A 22,058-nucleotide genomic window follows, 5' to 3' on the forward strand; every position below is an offset into this window, starting at 1 on the left:
AAGAAGGAAAAAAACACACGGCACATTTGAAGTAAAAGCGCTGCGCTTTGGATATTGCATTGCTGCCCAGTCGCTGGAAATAACTTCATAATACCAGTTTTTTTTTTTTTTTTTTTTTTTTTTTTTTTTTTTTTTTTTTTTTTTTTTTTTTTTTTTTTTGCGGGAGACTGTCGCCCTGTCCTCTGGTTTGACGGGATACTGCAGGCTGTATGGAGGGATGTCGGCATGGCTTGCACCAGGAGAACCAAAACTTTGGTGTCCACATGCGTGATACTGAGCGGCATGACCAACATTGTTTGCCTGCTCTATGTCGGATGGGTCACTAATTACATCGCCAACATTTACATCAAAGTTCCGATGCCTTTGCCGGAGAGAAAGTTAGAGGGTGACAAAAGAGGTGACACTCTCCGGATCATTGAGAGGCTCGATCGACTGGAGAATGTGGTCAACCAGCACATACAAGGTAAAGCCTCCCATCAGTATACTCTACCTGCACCCAAACCACCTGGGCTCCATCAAAAGAGAGTAATAGTTGAATAGCTTTACTTTTAGAGTGCAGTCACAATAAGATGTATTTGCATCGTCTATTTTTTTGGAAATTGAAAGAGTAGGGACATCTTTCGTCTGTGAAAGGTTTATTATTCGGAGGGTGTGATAAAGGACAAGCGACTATAAGAAAAGCTGCATGTTCCCATGAAAAGGATTAGTACAGTGAGCCAACATATTCAACAATGGCTCTACACTAGAGCTGATTAGTTATAAGTAGGTTACAATATAAGAATCTGTATTATAACTCTGCCATGAATAGTTACAAACTAGATAAAGTCTTACTGTAGGGTGCAATTTAAGTGTACAACATTGCTCTGGTGATTAACAGCTCAAATCTTATACATTTGTACTCTTAAAAACATGCTGGCACCCTCATTAAGGTTCATCTTGAACTGCACTCCACCTGTGTGATATAACATAATGCATCCTTACTGAGAGCCAAAATCCCCTGCATGAAGAAACATTCTGCATAAAAATGCAGGTACAACACAGTGTATTGTTCAAACTCCACGCTGGAGTCTAATTAAGACTGTGGATTATTTTTATCAAAGGTAATTTGGAATATTTCTGAAACTCTGCATCTTTTACAATATTTAAAACTTGTTCCTTACTTTTAGGAATGTCTGGAATCCTTTCTCTCAAATTCCCTCAAGCCTCTCCTCCACTCCTGGTGTACAGTTACTTTACACTTGATCACACACAGTTAATTTGTCTCCCCTCTGTGTCTTTAAAATAGCTATTCTTGTCATCACAGGGGGGCTCATTTTGGGCAGGTCCCAATCTGAAATGGCACAGAGCTGGAGTGGTGCAGAAGTGAAATGCAGACAGAAATCTACGCATGCTGCTTTGAGCAATAAGGGCTCCGTGCTAAGCTCGGGTAAACATTCCTCCTGGAGCCAGGTCTCCATTTCAGCTTGGCACCCATAGGCATCTGCAAGGCGGAGCTTTATTCAGGTGACTTACCACCAAACTACATGTTTCAACTTATTCTATTACTCTGACAGGAAAGATCATTTCATGCTAGATTTGTGCTTAAAAAACATCGACATGGCCTGGGAACATTTCGACAGTGATTTTTTTTCACTTTAGAAAGCCTTCATCTAACAGTAAAGATAATTATAATAAAGATTACTTAAAAAAACAAAAACCTTACCCTGCCTGAGGCACCTCACTAATTAACATGTGACATCTAGGAAATTACTGCACCTGGCAAAGAAATAGTCCCACAGATAACCCCCTGTCAAATAGAAGTTAGTATTTTTTACACTTTGGTTTTGTACAGGTTTAACAAACATGATATAACATGTTAATTAGTATTCTTTAAATATGCTGATATGTGGATATTTCACCTTTGGACAGAGTCAGGCTAGCTGCTTCCACCTGTTTCCAGTCTTTATGCTGAGCTAAGCTAAGGGGCTGCTGGCTGTAGCTTCATATCTACCAAAAAGACATGAGTGGCATCAATCTGCTCATCTCCCCAAATGTAAAAGTCTTCCTTTAAGAACTAGAATACTACAATCGTCGTTTGGGGGCACTGCGCTATTGATGAAAACAGTAGCTACTAATGCTGGAGGAGACAGCTGATGTCATATTGGTGCACATTTGCAACAATAAAAACTGTTTCAACAAAATGACCTGTCTTTCTAAGTAGGAGCCATATTGTCTGGATTTCCCTGATAATTACTCTGACTGCATCCGCTGCAAATAGAGACCCATAATCCGAGTCTGTATGTGGCCGACGGCGTCAACAGTCAGGGAGCTTCAGGCAGAGCCATAGAGTCATTAGTGTACTTACGACATCTCTAAAAATACATCTTCCTCCTATATCACGCTGTGAGACAAGTGCAGAAATTGTATATCCTGGCTATTGCACTCAGTAGTTTAGCACTGTGACTTGCATACTTCCTGTAAAGGGTCCTGGTGCACCATACACCCTACCATATGCACTTAGTTCTATTGCACTCTAAGACCAACATGAGCTCCCACACCACAGAGCATTACTGCATGTGAGAATGAAACATTTGCTGCAGCTGAGTCACTGTGGACAGTCAGAAGAGATGTCTCTGGTGTCAGTCGGGATGAGACAGAAATAGAAATATTCTTCTCTAACTGTATGATAGGTTTAGTTATGTGTCTTTTTACCAGGACAAAGTAACGTGGCAACAGTCCATAAACCGGCTGAGCTCTTTGTTGTATTAAGTACAGTCAGCCCAGGAGAATTTATTGGAAAGTCGGACTGAGCAGGTTCATACACGCCCACCATGAGGGCTGTTTGCTGCACTCTTTGCATGTTATTATGACTGTCTATAGAGAACCCCATCAGCTTTTACTTCAGATGATCATTATAGTTCTTTATGTTTGCATAGACAGTAAAGTAAGCACTCTGATATATGTCTTAAGCTCAGTTACAAGCTTGTGCAAATACTTTGATACTTTTGGATATTTATATTTCCTTATCAATGTATGTATTACCAATGTTTAGAGAGAAACCATTGTCTTGATAAACCGTTTAGTTTATCAAACTTTAAAAAGAAGAAATGGCTTTCAAAATTATTCAGAAAAAAATTGTTACTTGTTTTTTTTGGTCTGAATTACAGTCCAAAACTGACTCAAACAATGAATAAATTATTGAAATAGTCATTGATTTATGCTCTTTCAATCAACTAATCGATTAATCAACAAATAATTGCAGCAGTAAGAATTTATTTGACTACAGTCGATACCTCAGTTGAATAGTTTGTGATCTTTCACTGCGGTTGTTTATGTTAATGCAGTTAAAACAATCAAAATGTCAGGTATTACCTGATAATAGTTATTCTGTCAATGCTAGCTTTAAAGTGTAAGATTCAGTGTAAAATACGTTTATTGATGTTTAATGGTGTGACCCACATGCTGTTTTATGAGGATGTTGTTTATGAAAAAGCAGCGTGTCTCATGGCTTGCTTCGACCTCTGAGGATGTGTATTACCAGCATCTAATCTGATTGGACAGCCACGAGGCCTGCGAGAGGCAGTCATTAACACAGTGCTGATTTAGCGGCATATTATAGCCACAGCTCCCAAGATGTCTTCGAGCTAATCCACCTGTCAAGTCAATTGAGAAACTCAGTAAATCAGCGTTTCCGTTGATGCTCAGAGGACAGTTACATTGTGATATTTATCTTATGTGATTTTCCAGAGCGACAATGAGTGCAGCTGTATAATAAACGAGTTAAAGTTAAAAGCGGTGAAAGCACACGTGAATACATGGATGAGTGCAGGTGTTTGTGTGCATGCTTGTGCATGCAGGCTGTGGTATGCAGCTCGGTAAAGTACAAGTTGCACTCTTACAGTTCCTTTGAAAGTGCTCAGTCATTTGGGAGAAAGAACAGTTAAAAGACTCTTTTGATACAATTTTAGATGAGGGCAACCCTGTTTCTTACAAAGTAAATACCCTTTTTTTTTACTATGCAAGTGTGAGTAGATATAAGATGTCTAAATGGGTGTACTGAAGGTATTCAAATATATTATATTCAAAGTTATCAAGGCATAATCAGTATGTATTCATGGCAGAGAAAAGTAGAAAATCTGGGCATCATGTGCAGAGAGTTACAGTATTTGGTCCAGTGCTGATTGTTTTCATTTTTTCTTGTAACTTCTTCTGCAACACATTTATATTTGGCATTGCAGGAGCTCGTTTTCTTATGTTTCTTACAAATGCAGCATGATGATAGATGTACTTATAGGTGATGATTATTCTGTAATTTGGCTTTTGCAATGTAAAAGATGAGTATTATTTAAACCTGTTCATGGGTTATGTTGACAGTAGATTTAACCCGAAACTGAAAAAGAAATTAGGGATGCCCTTCTCATAGTAGTTAATTGATTGGGTCTTACCTCCGTAGTGGCACAGCACAATCAGCCAGAAGACTCTAGTGTTCGAGAGCATAAACTGGGTGGTTAATTAAGGTGAATGAGGGGCAGGTGTGCTGGCAGGTGATTGGGGAACGGCAGGAGCAGCTGAGGAATACTGCTGTGTGCAGAGAAGGTAGGGTCTGAAGTCGAAAAAACAAAGCTACCAAGTAATAATCTCCAGGAAATATATATTTTATACTCTGTGTCCACTTTATTTGTTACATTCCAAGACATCAGTTCAGTCATAAATTATACATTTACAAAGATATTGTTCGTTTTTAAATGACACTGTCAGAAAGGTTTTTGTTTAACATCTATTTATATTGTTCAGGTTGTAGTTCGAAGTGGTGTTAAAGTAAACTGCATTATTTACAAACATCAGAATATGAGAAATGAATTTCACAATAATGTCCAGTACAACTCACAACACTTACTATGACCTGGCTTTCATTAGATTGTAGTATAAGTGATCAGGGAGTATATATTGGTATTAAATGTATGTTTAAGGCAATGGCTTACCTACCTGGCATTTTTCTCCCTATTAATCGATTTTACATGTTTTCTCAAGCAGCATTAATAAAGAACTTAGACTGCACTCAGCTTACAGACTGTGTGTTACAGATATCGAACAATGCAACGAGTAAACAGCTTTGCTAGCGGCTCTGTGAGGCTGCAGCTAAAGCAGTTCTTTGAGCTAAATGCTACTGCCATTCAGCCAACAGGCTAACAAAAACAATGCTATCACGCTAATGTTTATGACGCACATGCATAGGGGTGTATGCAGGTGACACACTAAACAATCCCACCGATGCTTTCACACTTTTCCACTGATCAATAGTTGGTGTTAACATATTCTGCAGATATGCTGCAAAGTGCCTGAAAGTGTTTTATTAGGAAGGAAATGCATACACCTGTTTATTAGATTGGATAGGAAACACACACTGCAATATGGTGAGCAGGCTTACACTGATTGTTAACATAAAAAAATAACCTCCATAGGGCCCCTTTAATTTAGTGTGGTAGCATGCTAATGATAAAAAAAAATCACAAAGTACAGTTGAGGCTGATTGGAACATCATTTATTTTACCTCAATTTTAAAATGCAAGGTACTTCGCGGTTGAAAAATAAACTTGTCAATACTCTCTGGTGGATAAACTAAGTTTCTGTACTGCAGTTTCTCATGACATATCGACATAAAGCATTCTGTGACAAGCTATTATCAGCCAATGTCGGCCGGCTGATTCATCAATCTAGCTCCACTCTTAAAAGATTATGTGTTTAAATAAAAACATTTGTCAAGGGAATATTTCCATCCATTGGCAGAATTTCATGACTTATTCAGTAAACAGCCAGGTAGGACTCTGGGCATATTGGAAGAGACAGAGAGCTGTATGCAAATTTGAGTTTAATAGACCAACCCCCTTAAAGGTTTTTGTGAATTCATCTTTGTACCGCGATAGTGTTTATCAGGCTTTGGCATCTGTTGAAATAAAGTAAAGAGAAGAGACACCCGCAGTTTGCAGCCTGTAGGCAGAGATGCAGGTGGTTTGAGAGAGAGAGTCTGGGCTGAGGAGTGGGAATATTAAACGAGGCAATATTCTGGGTGGTAATTCCAATAAATCGAGAAGTTATTGAAAAAGGGGGATATGAATGCACTGGAGAATGTTTGGTAATGAAAACAATTAATTATTCTGACTCCAGAGGGCAAAGTCATCACGAAGAGAATAAATTAGACGTGTAAAAGCCTCTTACAAGACTGTCGATTCAAAAGGTTGTCCCCTGACAATTTCTGCTAAATAGATCAGTTCACTATTGCAAATGTTCTCGATGTAGGTTTTTCCCCACTGAATTTCAGCAGCCACAAAATAAGACTGAAATCTGGTTTAGCTGCTACTGTGTGAGGTTTACATTGCAGCTCAAGCTATTTATCTGTATACATTGATACACAGTGATGTACTTATATACACTTCACTACTCAGAGTTGGTTATAGAAACACCATAAATGTTGTCAGGATACATTTAGAGCCTTCACTGATTCAAAAAAAAAAAGTGAAGGCAGCAGCAGACGGGACACGTGTAGTGCTTTGTCACTTAATGCTTTCTAGATTAATCAGCAGTTGTTTCTGGGTTGTTTTTCTCTATCTTCCTCCTCTGCACTTTCTTTTCCATAATGACAGTAAGTGAAGACGCATGCTCTGGTTCAAACACACCCATGCCATCATTTCAAAAGTGTATCCATCTGCTGTGAACAAGTGTAGACTGTCATTTTCTAATGCGGTGGAGCACAGTAGTTTCTGAGTTAAAACCAGATCAGACTACATGATCTGATCTGTCAGCACACTTTTTCTAATCCATGGAATGGTTTTTGATTGCAAAATTGTTTTCTTCTTTTTCGGGGGCAAAGCCGCAGATAGACAACACTTCAAAATCTGTACCTGTGACCAAAGGAACAATCAATAAATAATATTTAACTTCCCATCCTAGTTTAATTCTCATAAGAAACTGAAGTAGTAACTGAGTAATGTCACTTTAAATACAACAGCACAATGTGTTAGGCCATCTATCAACAATTACAAATTAGGTTCTTGGACACTCAATTTGTTTTTAAAAGAAAATTGTAAGTGTTAAAAAAGGACACAAAGAAAGGTTTTATATTTTGAGTACTTCACTATCAAAATAAAGTTTAATGTGCAGTCTGTGCACAAAGCCAATCTGTTCCCACTCAAATCAAAAACGTCAATAAATTCATTAAAACTGACCTCTCAAATGTGACGATGTGAGTTGTGTTAACAGAAACAACATTTGTCATGCATTAGATTGAAGCTGCATGCTTTCCACTCTGCAGATCCTCCTATCTGTGAGACAGTGGACTTCAGCTATTCGATTTGTCTTTAGTGAGTCAGTTGGTGTTGATGTGAGGTTATGATGGGGAGGGTGGAGATGGATTACCGGGTGAGACTCGATGAGACAGAAGTGAATTATCGTGGCCTCGAGACGAGATTCATCAACGCTAACTATAATTGAGATCTTCTATCAAAATACATTTTCCTAACCTTCACTCATCGCTAATCCATCGTTGATAGAAGAAACTCCAACTGTAGTTATCTGTCATGAAGCATTGCATTTCAAATCCAGAAAAAAAAAACAGTAGAGAGGGAAGCTAACCTCTAAGAAGGTTTCTGTTTAGGGACTTTCAAACCTCAGTTGCCCAAGCATTCTTGAACGCACAACCAATGTAAATTTCAATCTCCATCACACTGAGATCTGTCCTCCTGTGATTTGTAATAATTGCAGAGGTTGTCTGTGTTCTTCAACCCTTGTAGAGTAAATCTGCCGGGTTTGTAAGCTGTAAAATTACAAATGAACAGGATAGGATTTGTGTCTCTGGACGAGGTCAGGGGATTTTAATATTACATGGACTAAACAATGATTTTAAGCCTGTATATCCTTAAATGTAAGATATGTCTAGCCCTACCCCACTAGATAATTATTGTCCCAATTTATGTGAATTTGTTAATATTTTTCATTGGACAAACTGTGTTTCTGTAGAACCAAGCTGAATGTGACGACATTAGCCAAGTTGTATCGCTGTTATGTGATTATAAGGAGTTGGTGCAATTAAACCACTGCAGAGGAAAAAGGCACAACAACATAATGTACTTAAAAGAGCTCAGTCAAACTTCAAAGAAACTAGAGAAATGTAGAAGCATGATTAAAACATGGCATTTCTGTTTGTGTCATGTATTGATCTGAGTCTTCTCATTGCTCCACACAGATCTGATGTTTTTGTCTGCTGCTGCTATTTTTCAGCTCTCTAAGCGTCAGTTGACGTTTAATTCTCAGGCTTCATGGACGTCATGAGTTATTCACTAGTTCTCTTGCACATTGCACTTTGTTACATTTTGCTTTTAGCGTTTTACCAACTTTTCCACCTCTGCCAAGCTAAAACTTTTTTGTGATATTAATACAGGTGGATGTAACAATGTTTTGTTTATAAACAAGCTAAGTCATCAAGCATCATATGTTTTAATTTATATTTGAAATAATTAAATGTTCACCGTTGTCTGTCCTTATATTGAATCCCATATGTAGAAACATGAAGAAACAAGAAGCTGTTGAATTGACCTTCATATAATCCACTCTGCACAGGCTGTAGATGAGCCATGGTCTTCAAATTGATTCAAAGTGGAAAGTTACCTTGTTTTATTCATATGACTTCATCTGAGAGTTCAAGGTTTCCAACTGCTTTCAGACTTTTCATGGACAACATTTAAAGAAAACAAAAAAGGCAAGAAAATATTTAAATAATTCAATTAAATATTTGATTAAAATATATATAAAAAAAGAAGATTTCTAAGGACCTTGCTTAATGGGTATGCTGTGAATATATCAAATGTAATATTAGACATGGCAGACTAACGGAGGGGGAATATAATTGATAAATCTACCTTTTTTCCACAAGACCTTACCTTACTTTTTTGAACAATATACACTAAATAAACTATTTGAATGCTAGTATGATCAGTTTGTACAAATACAAGGTGGCACTGTTGGTGAAATTAGTAATGTTCATCTATTGAAAGTCTTCATAAGCATCCAAAGTTAGATCCACCTCATGTATTTCTGAAGTTTTTATCACTCTGTTGAGGCTTAAATCACTGAGAAAAACGTTAGATCCTGATCGTGAAATAAAGAGGTTGTAAAAGTGTTTTATTCCCTGAGTTCTCAAACCACTCAACCTTTCCCTCACAGGATAAAATGTAAGACTGTACAGTCACTGTCAAAGAGCATCTTTCCGTTACATGTGAAAACAAGTTTCAACATGACTCACTTGTCCTCTGCTGTTTCTGACGTACTGAGTGTCAGATGCCTCATGGTCATGACAAACTGTGAGTGAGTATGAGGAGTCAGAGCCTTTCTTACTGTTTTGAACTTGCCTGCTGTGGTGTATAGATGTTTGATTTATAAAGGCGAAGGCGGATCACAAAACTCAGACCCGAGTCACGGATTGGATCAGCGTAATTACATGGAGCAAATATATCTTTTAAATATGCCAAAATTCAAATGATGAATGAAATAAAAGATTGTATTATTATTGATAAAAAATGTATGTGTTATAAGCTGCTTAGAGTTAGTGTTAGGAAGTTTAACAGGTCGACAAGATTCCCTCCTAATATTTATATTATATTGCTGTGAAAACATCTCCTTCAAACTATTACATTTACTACATTTGACAAGATTAAATATGAAAACATTATGAAAACATTATAATTTACCTTCACCCAATACTCATTTTTACGTAACAGAGCCTTAAAGCATCATAATGTTACTCAATGGAACCTCCTTATGTTTCTGTCCGGTGCTGCCAACTTTATTAGCTCTCTTTCTACCGGTTTCAACAGAGATTTGTTGTTTACAATGATCACAAAATCAGGGATTGGCAACTGCAAAGCATTGATGCTGATCTCCTGATTGCATATTTTAACTGAATTAACGACCTGTTACACCACAGTGATTTATAGCTGAAACCATTGGTTGATTAATCGGTAAGTTCACAGATAAATTAAACTGCAACAATTGACTGGATCCGGCCTCTCACATGTGAAAATGTCTTATTTGTCCATTGATCCAATCCATTGTGAGGAGCTTGGTTTGTATTTACATGGGGATGTCCTGGCTGAATTGCACACTGATGAGAACAACAGTCAGTGCATCACAGCTTCAGCATCATTTTCACTTTAAGTCACCCCATCAGCAGTCCTCTGAATGCAGACGCAGTGTATTTGTAGCCGTCAGAATTGTGTTATATGTGCACACTTTGCATCATCTGTGGTCACGGGTTGATTTGCTGCTTGTTTATATTTCTTGTAATTAGAAAGATGATCAATGTTTAAATTTTCTAAAGAAAAAATCCATAATCATAACAAAATCTGATCTATTCAAGATAACAAGGTGTTTTATATCACATTCATTTCAAACTAAAACTATGTTTCAATGTGCTCTTTTTTCATGAGCCCACACTCTAAAAGGTTTGGAAGGCTTCTGGGTCTTCTGACAAAACATGACAGGGTGATACAGCCGTCAGGCATTGCTTTGTCTGTCTGCTGCAGAGGGCAGTGGCTGCCATCAGCAACCAGCCAGCAGCCATTGGGTCCGCTTCTTCTGAGGTGTAAACCAACACTGAGCAAAAACTGTCTTTTGTGGGGCATCTGCTGTGCGGTGATAAGGACCGAGCTGTTTCATATTTTTTTGCAACACAGCACAGAGATTTTGAGCTAATTATATATCGCATTGTACTGTTGTAGGAAGTCATGTTAGATAAAATCCCCCTCAACCTATATGTCGGGAGTGATGTTAGTGAGAAAGCAGAGCAGGGTGTAAAACAAGGCTTCTTTTCAAATTGATGAAAAACTAAACGTAAGAGTACATCTGCTCCGCTCTGATTACAGAACTGAAATGCAGAGAAACTTAACTTTCATATTTCTGTACTGAGAGCTCGCGAGCTCGTGTGAATCAGCAGCCTCAGGTTCAACACGATTGCTGAGAAATCCAACGAGTCCATGTGGGTCCTGGGAAGACCATTTACCGTCAGTTGGTGGGTTCACTTTTGGGTGGTGCGCTGAAACAGCTCATCATAAGTTGCCTGGAGCTGCACACAACCAAACTATTGGTATATTTAAGCAGCGATAGAGCCTCCTATATATTTTTTGTTTAAGGTACTGCCTGACTATGTGGTAATGGTAATTAAGTGAATGGGAAAAAAACTATATATCAATCAAACTTTAATTACAACAGGCTGAGGACCAGCTTAGTTAGCTGTTGCTTAGTTCCATATGTGATTTGAGCGATCTCTATGAGACTTGAATCGCTGAGCAACGGGCAGAGTGCCATGTTTACTGCACTAGTCGTTACTGTGTGTTTTGACTAACTGGCCATTTGCCTCTCAATAGAGAGACAGTTAACCCTAGCTAGACCTCTACTTTGTATACTGTGGGACTTAGACATCATTAAGAGTGTGAGAGCTGCGGATAACTGAGCAGGTGTTGAAATAACATGAGCAGAAAATGACCTTTAGTGGGAACTTTAGCAGCTAAACTAACTGCTTGCAAGTTTCAGAGTGGATCACAAACTGAACAGCAGGATAGGGCCTCCCAAATGTTGAATGCTGTTGCGGGTTAACATAACCAGCGCTACGTGGGCATGTTGAAAAACCAATAGCTGCACGATCATTATAGTTTCCATTTGCTTACAAAAAAATTGAAATTTCACTTCACCTTTAACATGGTTGGTGCATTCCTCCCCAAAATATGATGAACTCTAACAGACTCACAACCGCTGTGATGTTTATGGTGTTTCACTGGTTTGTTTATCACTGGCAGCCTCTTTTTACTGGAGGCCTGATAAGCCTCATTACTGGTCTTTAGCTTGTTTCTTCACCTTTAACGGGTGATGTGAGAGGTACAACGCATTTAGCCAGCTGCTTTTGCAAATGGAGACGGCCTGAGGCTATTTTTCTCCATTTTCTCATGAATGAGCATGCCAGTTCAAACTTACATCTGGCCTGTGAGGTTTTATATGCCTAACACCAATGATAATAAAATAACAAATTTATGTTCTCCCAGTTTCTTTGTTTCTCATTTCAGACTAGTGTTGATTTTTTTTTACTGTGTTAAATCCCTGCTTTTGTGTCCTTTTTGATTTTGATTACAATCAACTCTATTTGTATTTTCCAGTCAATGCAATTCCAACAAAAAGTTGAATCACTGTAGGAATCACATTGTCCTTTTCACTTTTTAGTGAGTGCAGAGCTTCTCAGGTTTTAACATCCTCTTGATTATGTTGAATTTTTCAGTCACAACATTTTGCCTTTCTCCAGCAACAAATCATTCATGTTCATCAGTTCATGGCTATACAGACTTTATAATATTTATTTCCCCAGCAAATCACTGCACCATCTGTGTTATTGATGTGTGTACTTTCAGTCCCAAAACAGTACAAATGACAGAAGTGTAGTCATTGGTTGAAATGAAATGCTGTCTTTTTCTGTGCTTTGACAGAGTTGCAAAACTGTCCATTGCACACATACAAAATATTAATACTGCCACCTTCAAAACATAAAGAAATAAACTCTACCTATTGTGGAAAAACATGTTTTTTTGTTCAATTTCCACAGAATGATTTGATTCTGTTTCTGAACCTTTAGTCCATCATTCCGTCTTTGATTTCCACATCTCTTAATTTACAGGATGCCATGTTTGTTTATACATGAAAGAGATAGAACGGAGGGGTGGAAATAAAAAAATAAAAAAATAAAACAGATGAGATAAAAGGAAACCTCAAAGGTCTCATTAAAAAATCTCTCCTTTAAAGGCAAGGGCATACAACAAATAAGACTGTAACTGAGCGGAAGAGCAACTGTGGCAGAAATCAACAAGAGGAAATAACCTGTAAAATAAAAAACACACAATAATGTAAGCAACACAGATGAAAACAGAGCTGATATAAATGCCGCATGTCACGTGATTCTTATCTTGTTTCAGATCAGTGTAGTGGGAAATATCCGATACAGAAGTGGAAGACCTTTGATAAGATAAACATCATTGTATTCATGTTGTGCCTGTTCAAAATATAAAGCATCACCATGTGCAATGCAGGGCCATGAGTTTGCATGAAAGCACTAGTTGATGAAGTGTTTGGTTGAAGTGGAAACCTGTCTACATTTGGCCATTTTTGAAAACTGGTTTAAATTTAAATTATCTGTTTCTCCTTAATTAGATGACACTTCTTATTTCATGATTTACCAACAGTTTGATAGCAGAAAAACAATCTTAGGAAAATGTATGACCAGTTAAATGTGTGAATGTGTATTTAGTTTTTATGGGGTTTTTTAAGATCATTTCTCAGCTTTTGGGTTTGACAACAATTCTATCATATTTCAGGCCGGTTTTATCCATCTTCCACAGGCAGCTCTGGCTGCAATTTGGCCCAAAGATCATTTCTCCTCCTCTGAACGGAAATGGGGAAACCTTGATTGATATTGTTGTCCAGGCCTTTGGCTAACTTGCAGATGTTGGGAATGGATAGTCGGTTATCAAACCTTAAGAGCTACAACCATTATTTGTCTGAGTCTATCTACCCCATGAGCACAGTTTCTACTCTGCAGCATTTGTCTCAATTTCTTTCACTTCACTTTCTTGTCAGCGTTTCCAAACACATTAATGTTACTATTAGCTGTTTTTTTTTAGCTCTAGTTCAAACCCACAGAAATGGGTTTCATGCAGCACCATCCTCTTAAAAATAAGTCAAGTTAAATCCAGATGTACTAATACACCAAATCTGTATGATGAATCCCACATCATAAATTGACGGGGCATGGACGATTGTTTATTATTATAATATACACCCACTAAACACTATATAAGGACAGGTTTTTTTTGCCTTGTGCAAATACAAAAAAATGTCTGTAGTAGAAGAAGAACTCAACAGTAGTCAAATTAAAGTTATTTTAAATAGACTTAAAGTAAACATGTGATTTGTCTAGAGCCAGTTACACGAAAATCAAAAGTATTGGATGGATCAAGCAAGGGAATGGTTTCTTCTGAATTTAAATCTGATCTAGGTAATTATTTAACACAAATATGTAACACAAATTAGTTTTCCAAATTAAGTTTTATCGGGAAACAAAATGTATGTTCAGTGGCAATGCTAAGGTGCTACGGTTCTTTACTGCACATACGTTTGGATGGGTGTCAAGGTGGATGCTAAGAGCTGGATTTTGCCTCTGTAGACTGGGGTTCATATCCAATACTTTGCTTAATGTTTGGGAAAAGTGTTTTTTTTGTAAAAAAATATTGACAAAGTAAACACATCATATTCTGCTTGAATGCACTGTTTGTTTGCTGTGAGAAATGTCGAAATGTCCAATCCAAAATTGAAACATTGTCAGTATTAAACTTTTGTCACATGGAGTAAATGTGCAAGGGCTTAAACTTTTTCTTCATTGTTGCTGTGAGTTCCTGAACATAACTATAAATAATGTAATACTGCTTTAGTTGCTAAGAGCACCTATTGTAACGAAAGAGATATTGTCAAAAAGGGAATATAAGACATTGCAAATACGTTTTGGAGCCACATTTTTGCTAAAAGATGTAATCAAGGAAGCGTTATGTTTCATTCTGAACGTATTTGCTGTTGAAATAGCGGTAAATGAATGTCGCTTTTAGGAGACAGAGTGTGTGTGTGTTTGTGTGTGTGTGTGTGTGTGTGTGTGTGTGTGTGTGTGGGTCAGGGTAAGAGAACTGGATCTGTAGCGTGAGTGCGTCTGAATGTGTCTGAATTATACAAATATTCAACTGTTCAGCAGAAACTGATTTATATGGACGTCTAGAGGATTCTCTTAGTTGTAGTCAGACTAATATTAAAAAGCTGATTTAAAACCTGATTGCATTTACTAGAAGAAATATATCCAGGGAAAAAGAGGGTTTGTTTGATCCCCTTACATAATTACAGTAGCTGGGTTTCTCGTATATATGACGTTTCAGACAACAGGTAACTGCAGAAAGGATTAATCTGGTTACTTAAGTGCCTTTAAACACACAGTGTAACACACAGCCGCTCAGTAATTGCACCAAACAAGTAACAACATTAAATATTCTCCTCTTCACTTCCTATTCATGATGGTGTAAAGAGTGTGAATGGTACATTTTTGAATGCGGTATACCATTTGTCAGCTCTTCCATCAGCACAAACCTCAGGAGATGAGCAGCTTCTTGAATAGAGACTCTCACAAAAGCTCTGGTTGTCAAGTGACCTGTGCCTTATTTCCCTCAAAACTTCCGGAGTGACAAATCAAGGAGCTCTCCACCTGAATAATTGATATACGCCCCATACCAGCTGTCCACAGAGGCCATGATCAAAAACAAAACATAAAGTAAAATACTGGATATCTATGTCTGCCATCTAAATCCATGTAGGCTTCATTAATATAGAGCAGAGACTTCTATTTCTACATGCAGCGGGTAAGAACAAGAAAAACCAGACAGTGTTTTAAAGATTCTGTTACTACTTTTCAGTGAAATATTAAACACACTGTGTCAGAAACTTCAAACTTCTAAAGATCATTTCCTATTCATTAAAAAATGTTCTACCCATTGTAAATGAACATTTTTGTACAATTTGACTGGGATTATTTGCACTGCCATGAAAGAATAGTTAAATATGAAGGAAATAGTCTCTGAAAAACCCAGTTGGCCTTCTGTTGAATAATTCTTTCACCGAAGACCAAATAATTTATGATAATATAACAATCACTGACAGACCTTGACTTATTCCTCTTTAAAGTTGTTGTTCTTATCACGATCTTTGAACAAAATATAAAATTTAAATAGATGAATTGGCTGCCTAGCCTTTTTTGATTTTGATTCATAAACTGTTCCCCACTCAAGTGTTTATTTGTTAAAGCTTGTAGTTTAATCTGATGGATCAGGAGAGGGACCTGTTTCCCTCTGACTTTAAATCTGATAGCGATTATGTGCAAAATTCACAAAAGGTTTACAGTTTTCACTTTCGCGCTGATCACACAAAAAAAATGCAAACACATACTTTTTGGTTCTTAACTGCATTTGCATGCTTGAATCTGGGGATGAGTCATTCCTCAACATTTACTGAGTGTTTTGGCAGAAATTATAATGCAGACATTCACGGTTCCTGGACAATGCTTCCTTATGACTTTGGTGATTTTAAGTTTGACATGTGTTGCTGTGAGTGAAATGTCTCAACAACTAATGAAATTAAATTTAATTCACACATTCATATCCTCCTGAGGATGAATTGTTATAATGTCAGTGACCTGCTGACGTTGCCTCTAGTGCCACCATAAGGTTAAATTATTCAATTTGTCCAACCAAAACTATGGTTTATAACCAAATAACTGCAAAATCAATGACATTGCCATCATCCTCAGCTGTACTTTGGCCTCACAACCATAATGGGCTGTAAACTCTTATTGATGTTTTTACTTGTTAAGAAAATAATTTAATAATTTACTCTGTTCTCATTCTTTTTAGAATTAACAGGATTTGTCCGCTGCAGTTTGTAAACACAACATTCAAAGTTATCCCCTTCATTCTCCCAGGTTAACAACACTGGCCAGCTTGTTTTGCGATCTTCAGTCTAGCTAGCTAATGGGCATAGTGTTTGTGTCCAGACAGGAGAATTAAGTGGAGCTTCCCGAGCTTCTGACTCAGACGATTCTGATTACAGTGTCCGGGAACAGAGCCCCAGGGGAGAAGAGACCAATAAGTGAGAGCTGGAGGCAGAGACAGAGCAAGAGGCACAGAAACGCCTTGAAGCGTCCTGAACACAGTTAAATTACAAGGAAAAAGAACACGCAGGACACAAACACCATCAGTGATGATTGACAGGGAGTATTTTTGTATGAGTCTATGCATTATCTTTTAGGAAAATCCTTCTCATTGTGCCTTTAAGTATTTAAAAATCTCACAGTGAGCACAATTCAAAGTTGATTAAAAAAGAGGTATCTCAATTCAGAACTAGATTTTATTAATATGTTCTTAATGTAACTCTTACTTGCCAAGGTATGTGGCTCATAATTATGTTACTGAACGCTCTGAAACACAGTCTCAAAAGCAGCAAACCAGTTTGATTCCAAATATGAAAATATACAAAAAAGAGGTCTTGGTTGATAAATTCCAGGGGTTATACTTTAAAACACCATTGCCAGTAGATAACTGGTATTGGCTCTGAAAGATAGAGGCCCTTAGTGATAGATTAATGTCCTTCTTCACCCTGTACTTTTCCATGCCTTGGGCTACATCAGTTTATTTTTCCGCTCTCAGATGAACGCTCTGAAATATTTTTGATTTATATCCTACGTGGACGTGTGCTTTTCTGAGAGGAGGCTACACCTCAGACTCCACTTTATAAAGAAAACAACTCCCAGTAAAGGACAAATGATGTTAAGCGTGGGGCATAGATAAAGCTTGCAAGATAAAAATTGAAAAGATACAGTGAAGAAGCACTTTTTTTTACAAAGGCTCAGTGCTGAGGAAGTCGAAACGGCATCTCAGATGAATGAATTTAATGGAATAACAAATCCAGCTTTTCAAGTTGAACAGTGGGGAATGAGAAATGTGGCGCAGGAGCAAAATGTCCGGAGCTTGATATCAAATAACGTCGATGCTGTCTCGTAATATCTGCTGTTGTTCAAGTAAAGGAAAATATTGCAGTTAGTTGCTCAGAATTTGTCAGCGATAATGACATTGAATTTCGAGAGGAGAATACTTCTCCACAAAAAAGGAATAAGCACAAAGAAAGCCTTTGTACCCTGCTCAAGGGCACGAGTGATCTCAACGCTTTAATGAGGAGAAACGAACAAAAGGGGTAGAGATGACTAAAGCCGCTGCAAGTAAACATGACCCCTCTCCCAAATTCTGCCTCCGAATATCCCCTCATGGTAAAAAACAAAGAGAAAGACAGAGCCACACACCCCTCTCTTCTTTAAAGAGGAGATGCCAGGGTGACGTGCCAGCTACTGATGCGTCCTAATGAGAGTATTTCCCCTCCTCAATAGGCAGTCACAGAGGCCCATACAGTACCTATACAGTGGTGGACTCAGCCCCCACCCAGTAAACACACTAATTGGTTATTAACTGTATTTACTGTCACAACGTTGAGAGTATCGTGAGAGAGGATTATAACTGTGCTGTATGAGTTTTCACGGCAGATCAAAGTCTGTGTGCAAGAGCGGCCATGTTTTCTGCAAAGACAAAAATCTTCCTCATGATACACTTTGACGCGAGTGTGTAGGTAGACTGGTGAAGCTCCAGGTGTCAGGTGTGCCATGCACCGTGAACACTGTGACTCTCCTCTCAGCTGTGAATAAAATTGTTTAAATTGTTGAGTCATTCTGTAAGTAACCCAGACATACCTCTACAACAAGCCTCACTGGCAGATTATATCGCTTTTTCACCTCTTGTCGACTATTTTATGAGCAGGTTTCAGTTTATTTAACCTGCATCAGTCGATTTTTTTTTGTTTTCTCAGGATCAGCACGACAAGATGTTCGGAAAATGTCATCTATCTACACATCTAGCAGGCACAAAGCAACATTATAATTAATATGTATTTTTCTCCATCAACTTCTTTGTGTGTTGTTTGTGCTGGGCATGTATGCAGTAGGTTTATCAGTACTTTTCTCACTGCCTGCTGCTGCTGGAAATAAGATAGATGAGAAAAGTAAGAGCGAAACAAAACAGTATATTTGCTGGAGGGAATATTAAAACAATGAGCTGAAAGACTGTAAAACATTCTGTAGACCTCAGAGCAATTGCAGATTTGTGATTTTCTGCAGCTTTAGCGTCACCTTTCAAATTATAACATTCTTTAATTAAACAGGTCTTGTCACAAGGACTGGTGTCATTTTATTAATCCAAAATTCAAAGAAAAGCGTGTGCATCATTATTCATAGCCTGTATTTTAGGTATTTTCCTTTGCCAAACGCTTTACAGGTTGCACGTCTTGGCACAACATGGAATAAAATTCCTGGCTTTTAGAATTTATCTCCAAAACAACAACCACTAATGAATTAACAAACACCTTTACACATAAAGTTTCTCACATAAAACCAGTTGTGTTATTTGTAATGTATACTGATGTATTCTTAATCTGGCATTTAAAGCAAGAACAGCAGGCCAACTAAATTCAGTACATACTAAGACCTGAATGTGATGCTGATCACATTCATGGGGTATTGACTGACAGGTAGCCTGCCTGCAGAATAGCTGCGGCATACACAGATGAAAGGCAATGTGTGATGGACTGTATTTGCAAAAGCGCACTGACCAGTTTTCCTCAGTTTTTAGTCTAGACTGTTGACGAGCCAGGAGGTTGTTTCTTTTGACATCTAAGACCATCGCGTGCTGGCTCCTGTGGGACCTGAGATGTTTGAAACCAATCGATGCCGCGATCAATTAAATCTTTAGAATTTATTCCAAACTTCAGAGAGAGCCAATGCAGAGATGATAAAACAGTAATATGATCGTGTCATTTAGCTTCAGATATGAGCCTATCAGCAATATCTCCTACAACCTGCAGCTAAAATGGTGACGGCAGGAAAGGAACGAGATGAGAGCATGACTCATCTTCTCTATGTGGCTGTAAGATAGGAGCAGATTTAAATCAGAAGAGTAGTTCTGGACGTAAACACAGAACTTGTCTCTTCACCTGCAAATATGTCAAATTAGAAAAAAAAAAACACAACAAGTATACATTTACACAAGTGTAGTTGAGAGACTTGGAAGGAGAGCCATCTGTGTTAACCTGTTACAAAATGCAAATTGTTGTATTTTTTCTATTAAGTACTTTCATGAGAGTGCTCTGAAGAGAACACAACATGGTGAAGTGGAGTTATGTCACTGTGAGTTGGTGTAGAAAAACAACAACTTTATATGCTTTTAACGCAGGGCTGTTTTCAAAGGATGCTTTTACAGTATTAAATATATATATACTTTTTTTAGAAGTAGAAGTGAAAGTAGTCATCGAAATAACTACTTGAGTAAAAGAACAAAGGTATTTACTGATATTTTTTTATTGGCAAGTCTTTATTTGAGAAGTGAACATACACCTGTATTAATTTGTGATTAAATGATAAATCATCATCTCCTGATTAGACAACCTGCCACACATGCCAAATACAATATTCACAGTCTGTATCTCTCAAATGTAACAACAAAATATTAATATTATACTTAATATGTAAAGATTCTATTTACAATTATTTGCTTGTAGTCCTATAGTATATGATTTGGCAAATAAATCAGCAACTCGTGTGTATGTGCATAATAGACTTTGTTTGTTATGTCATAAAGTAAATATAAAGAGTGGCAACATTTTACAGTGTCCTTAAACTTTGATCATTCCAGTTTAGATGTCCGAAGTCCCAGTTCCCATCACAGACAGCCACAGATCACATCCTGGTCTCACATATCACATAAACCCAAGAAGATTAGAGAAGTGGACGAATTAGTCTCTTAACTTTCTGACAATGTCTCATATCAGATGACTCATTCAGGCTAATAAGAGGATAATACTGTGATGTTTCATCATTAATTGCCTATTAAATACAGGTGTGTTCACATCTTTACTTTGACCGGAGGGAGACCATCTGTGGTTGAAACATGATATCAGTTATGTGCCTACTTTGTTCTTAACCCTAACCCTGTCTCTCTTCATCAGGCTGCACCAATGAGCATGTCTAGTTAACTGCCTCATCATGAAGTATGATAGACTGTGTTTATATGATATTCAGTTCATTAGCATTAACACGACAGACAAACTTACTGGTCTCTGTCAGATCAGTTCTCTGATGTACTGATTTCAGACCAGCGCTCACAACCGCAGCTTGCTTCACTGATCGCTGTTAATTCGTTTGTCCATATTAGCTGCTCGTGCCATGTGAAACCCATAATGTTAACTTTTCTCCTGTTGCTCAAGTAAGAGTAAAAAGTATGCTGAATAAAAACTTATCATTACAATTTACTCAAAAAAGTTTTATTGAGCACATGTAGTTACTGGTTACTGCCGGTTTACAAGCGACTAGAATTTAATCCAAGTTTTTGCAGACTTAGTGTCTCATTTATATTTAAGTGAACTAATAGTGTTTAGAAGACCAACTAAATCATTTTAGCTTTCATATTTTTCATTTTTTGAAAAATATGTCATTTGTAAACAATAGTTTTGAATTATGTGACCAAGGGGAACAATATACAGACTGAAAACCATTGTACAGATGAAATACCGTCAGTGAAATACACATGTAATGTGTGCTGTGGAGCAGTGATAGAGAAGGTCATGTCTAGTGTGTACCAGGCCATGTACGTTGTGCTCACTGTCATGCATTACATCTCACAAAGGTCATTTATTATTTTTGTTAGTTTATAATTGAATTCTGCTCAAATTAATTGTACAACAATCACATAATGTGTTCATGTCATCACGGTATGGTTACACTTTGGTAGATTAACAATATTATCGATCATTACAATCTTTGCCAACAAAGTGTGCAATACAATGGCAGAGGACGAAACTTCAGCAACATCTGCATTGTCTGAGGATATTATTGTATTTTAATACTACAAATAGTTAGCAAATTACAAGATTAATTAAGTAAGAGCGATTTAATATAACTTTATAGGAAATGAGAAGACACGAAAAGAGGTTCAGATATAAACAGCTGAAGCTGTTGTTCAGATGTTTATTCTTGAGCTGCTCTGCAGGAAATGCATTTGGAAAAATGGAGAATTTGGCAGAATGCAGGGGATTTTCTGCACCATTGTCAAAACTGCCTTGAACGTGAAAAGTTTTAAAACACTTGATCTCTTTTAGCTGACAGCTTCTTTGATATGAAGTTGTAGAAACACCGGTATGTCTTGAAATTTTTATGTGGTTGATGAGACCTGTTGTTTTTTTTACAGACTGAAGTCTACGTCAAGGTCTTCTCCTCCCTCTCAGTGGGTGTCAGACTGAATATACAATGAATATTTTGACTGCACCACAGTGTTTGATGTTGTGGCTTCATGCTCCGCTCTCATTATTTT

General features: G+C 37.5%; 1 protein-coding gene across 1 annotated transcript in view; it reads left to right on the plus strand.

Moving 5' to 3' along the window:
* The first annotated feature begins 222 nt into the window (after positions 1-222).
* galnt18b (UDP-N-acetyl-alpha-D-galactosamine:polypeptide N-acetylgalactosaminyltransferase 18b) overlaps positions 223-22,058 on the plus strand; it is a 69,228-nt gene continuing 47,392 nt past the window's right edge. Inside the window, exon 1 of the mRNA XM_054615139.1 lies at positions 223-463. Within this exon, the coding sequence (XP_054471114.1) occupies positions 226-463 (238 nt within the window). The 5' untranslated portion in view covers positions 223-225. The remainder of the gene's footprint in view (positions 464-22,058) is intronic.

Source organism: Anoplopoma fimbria, chromosome 2 (genome assembly GCF_027596085.1).
Source record: "Anoplopoma fimbria isolate UVic2021 breed Golden Eagle Sablefish chromosome 2, Afim_UVic_2022, whole genome shotgun sequence".
NCBI lineage: Eukaryota > Metazoa > Chordata > Actinopteri > Perciformes > Anoplopomatidae > Anoplopoma > Anoplopoma fimbria.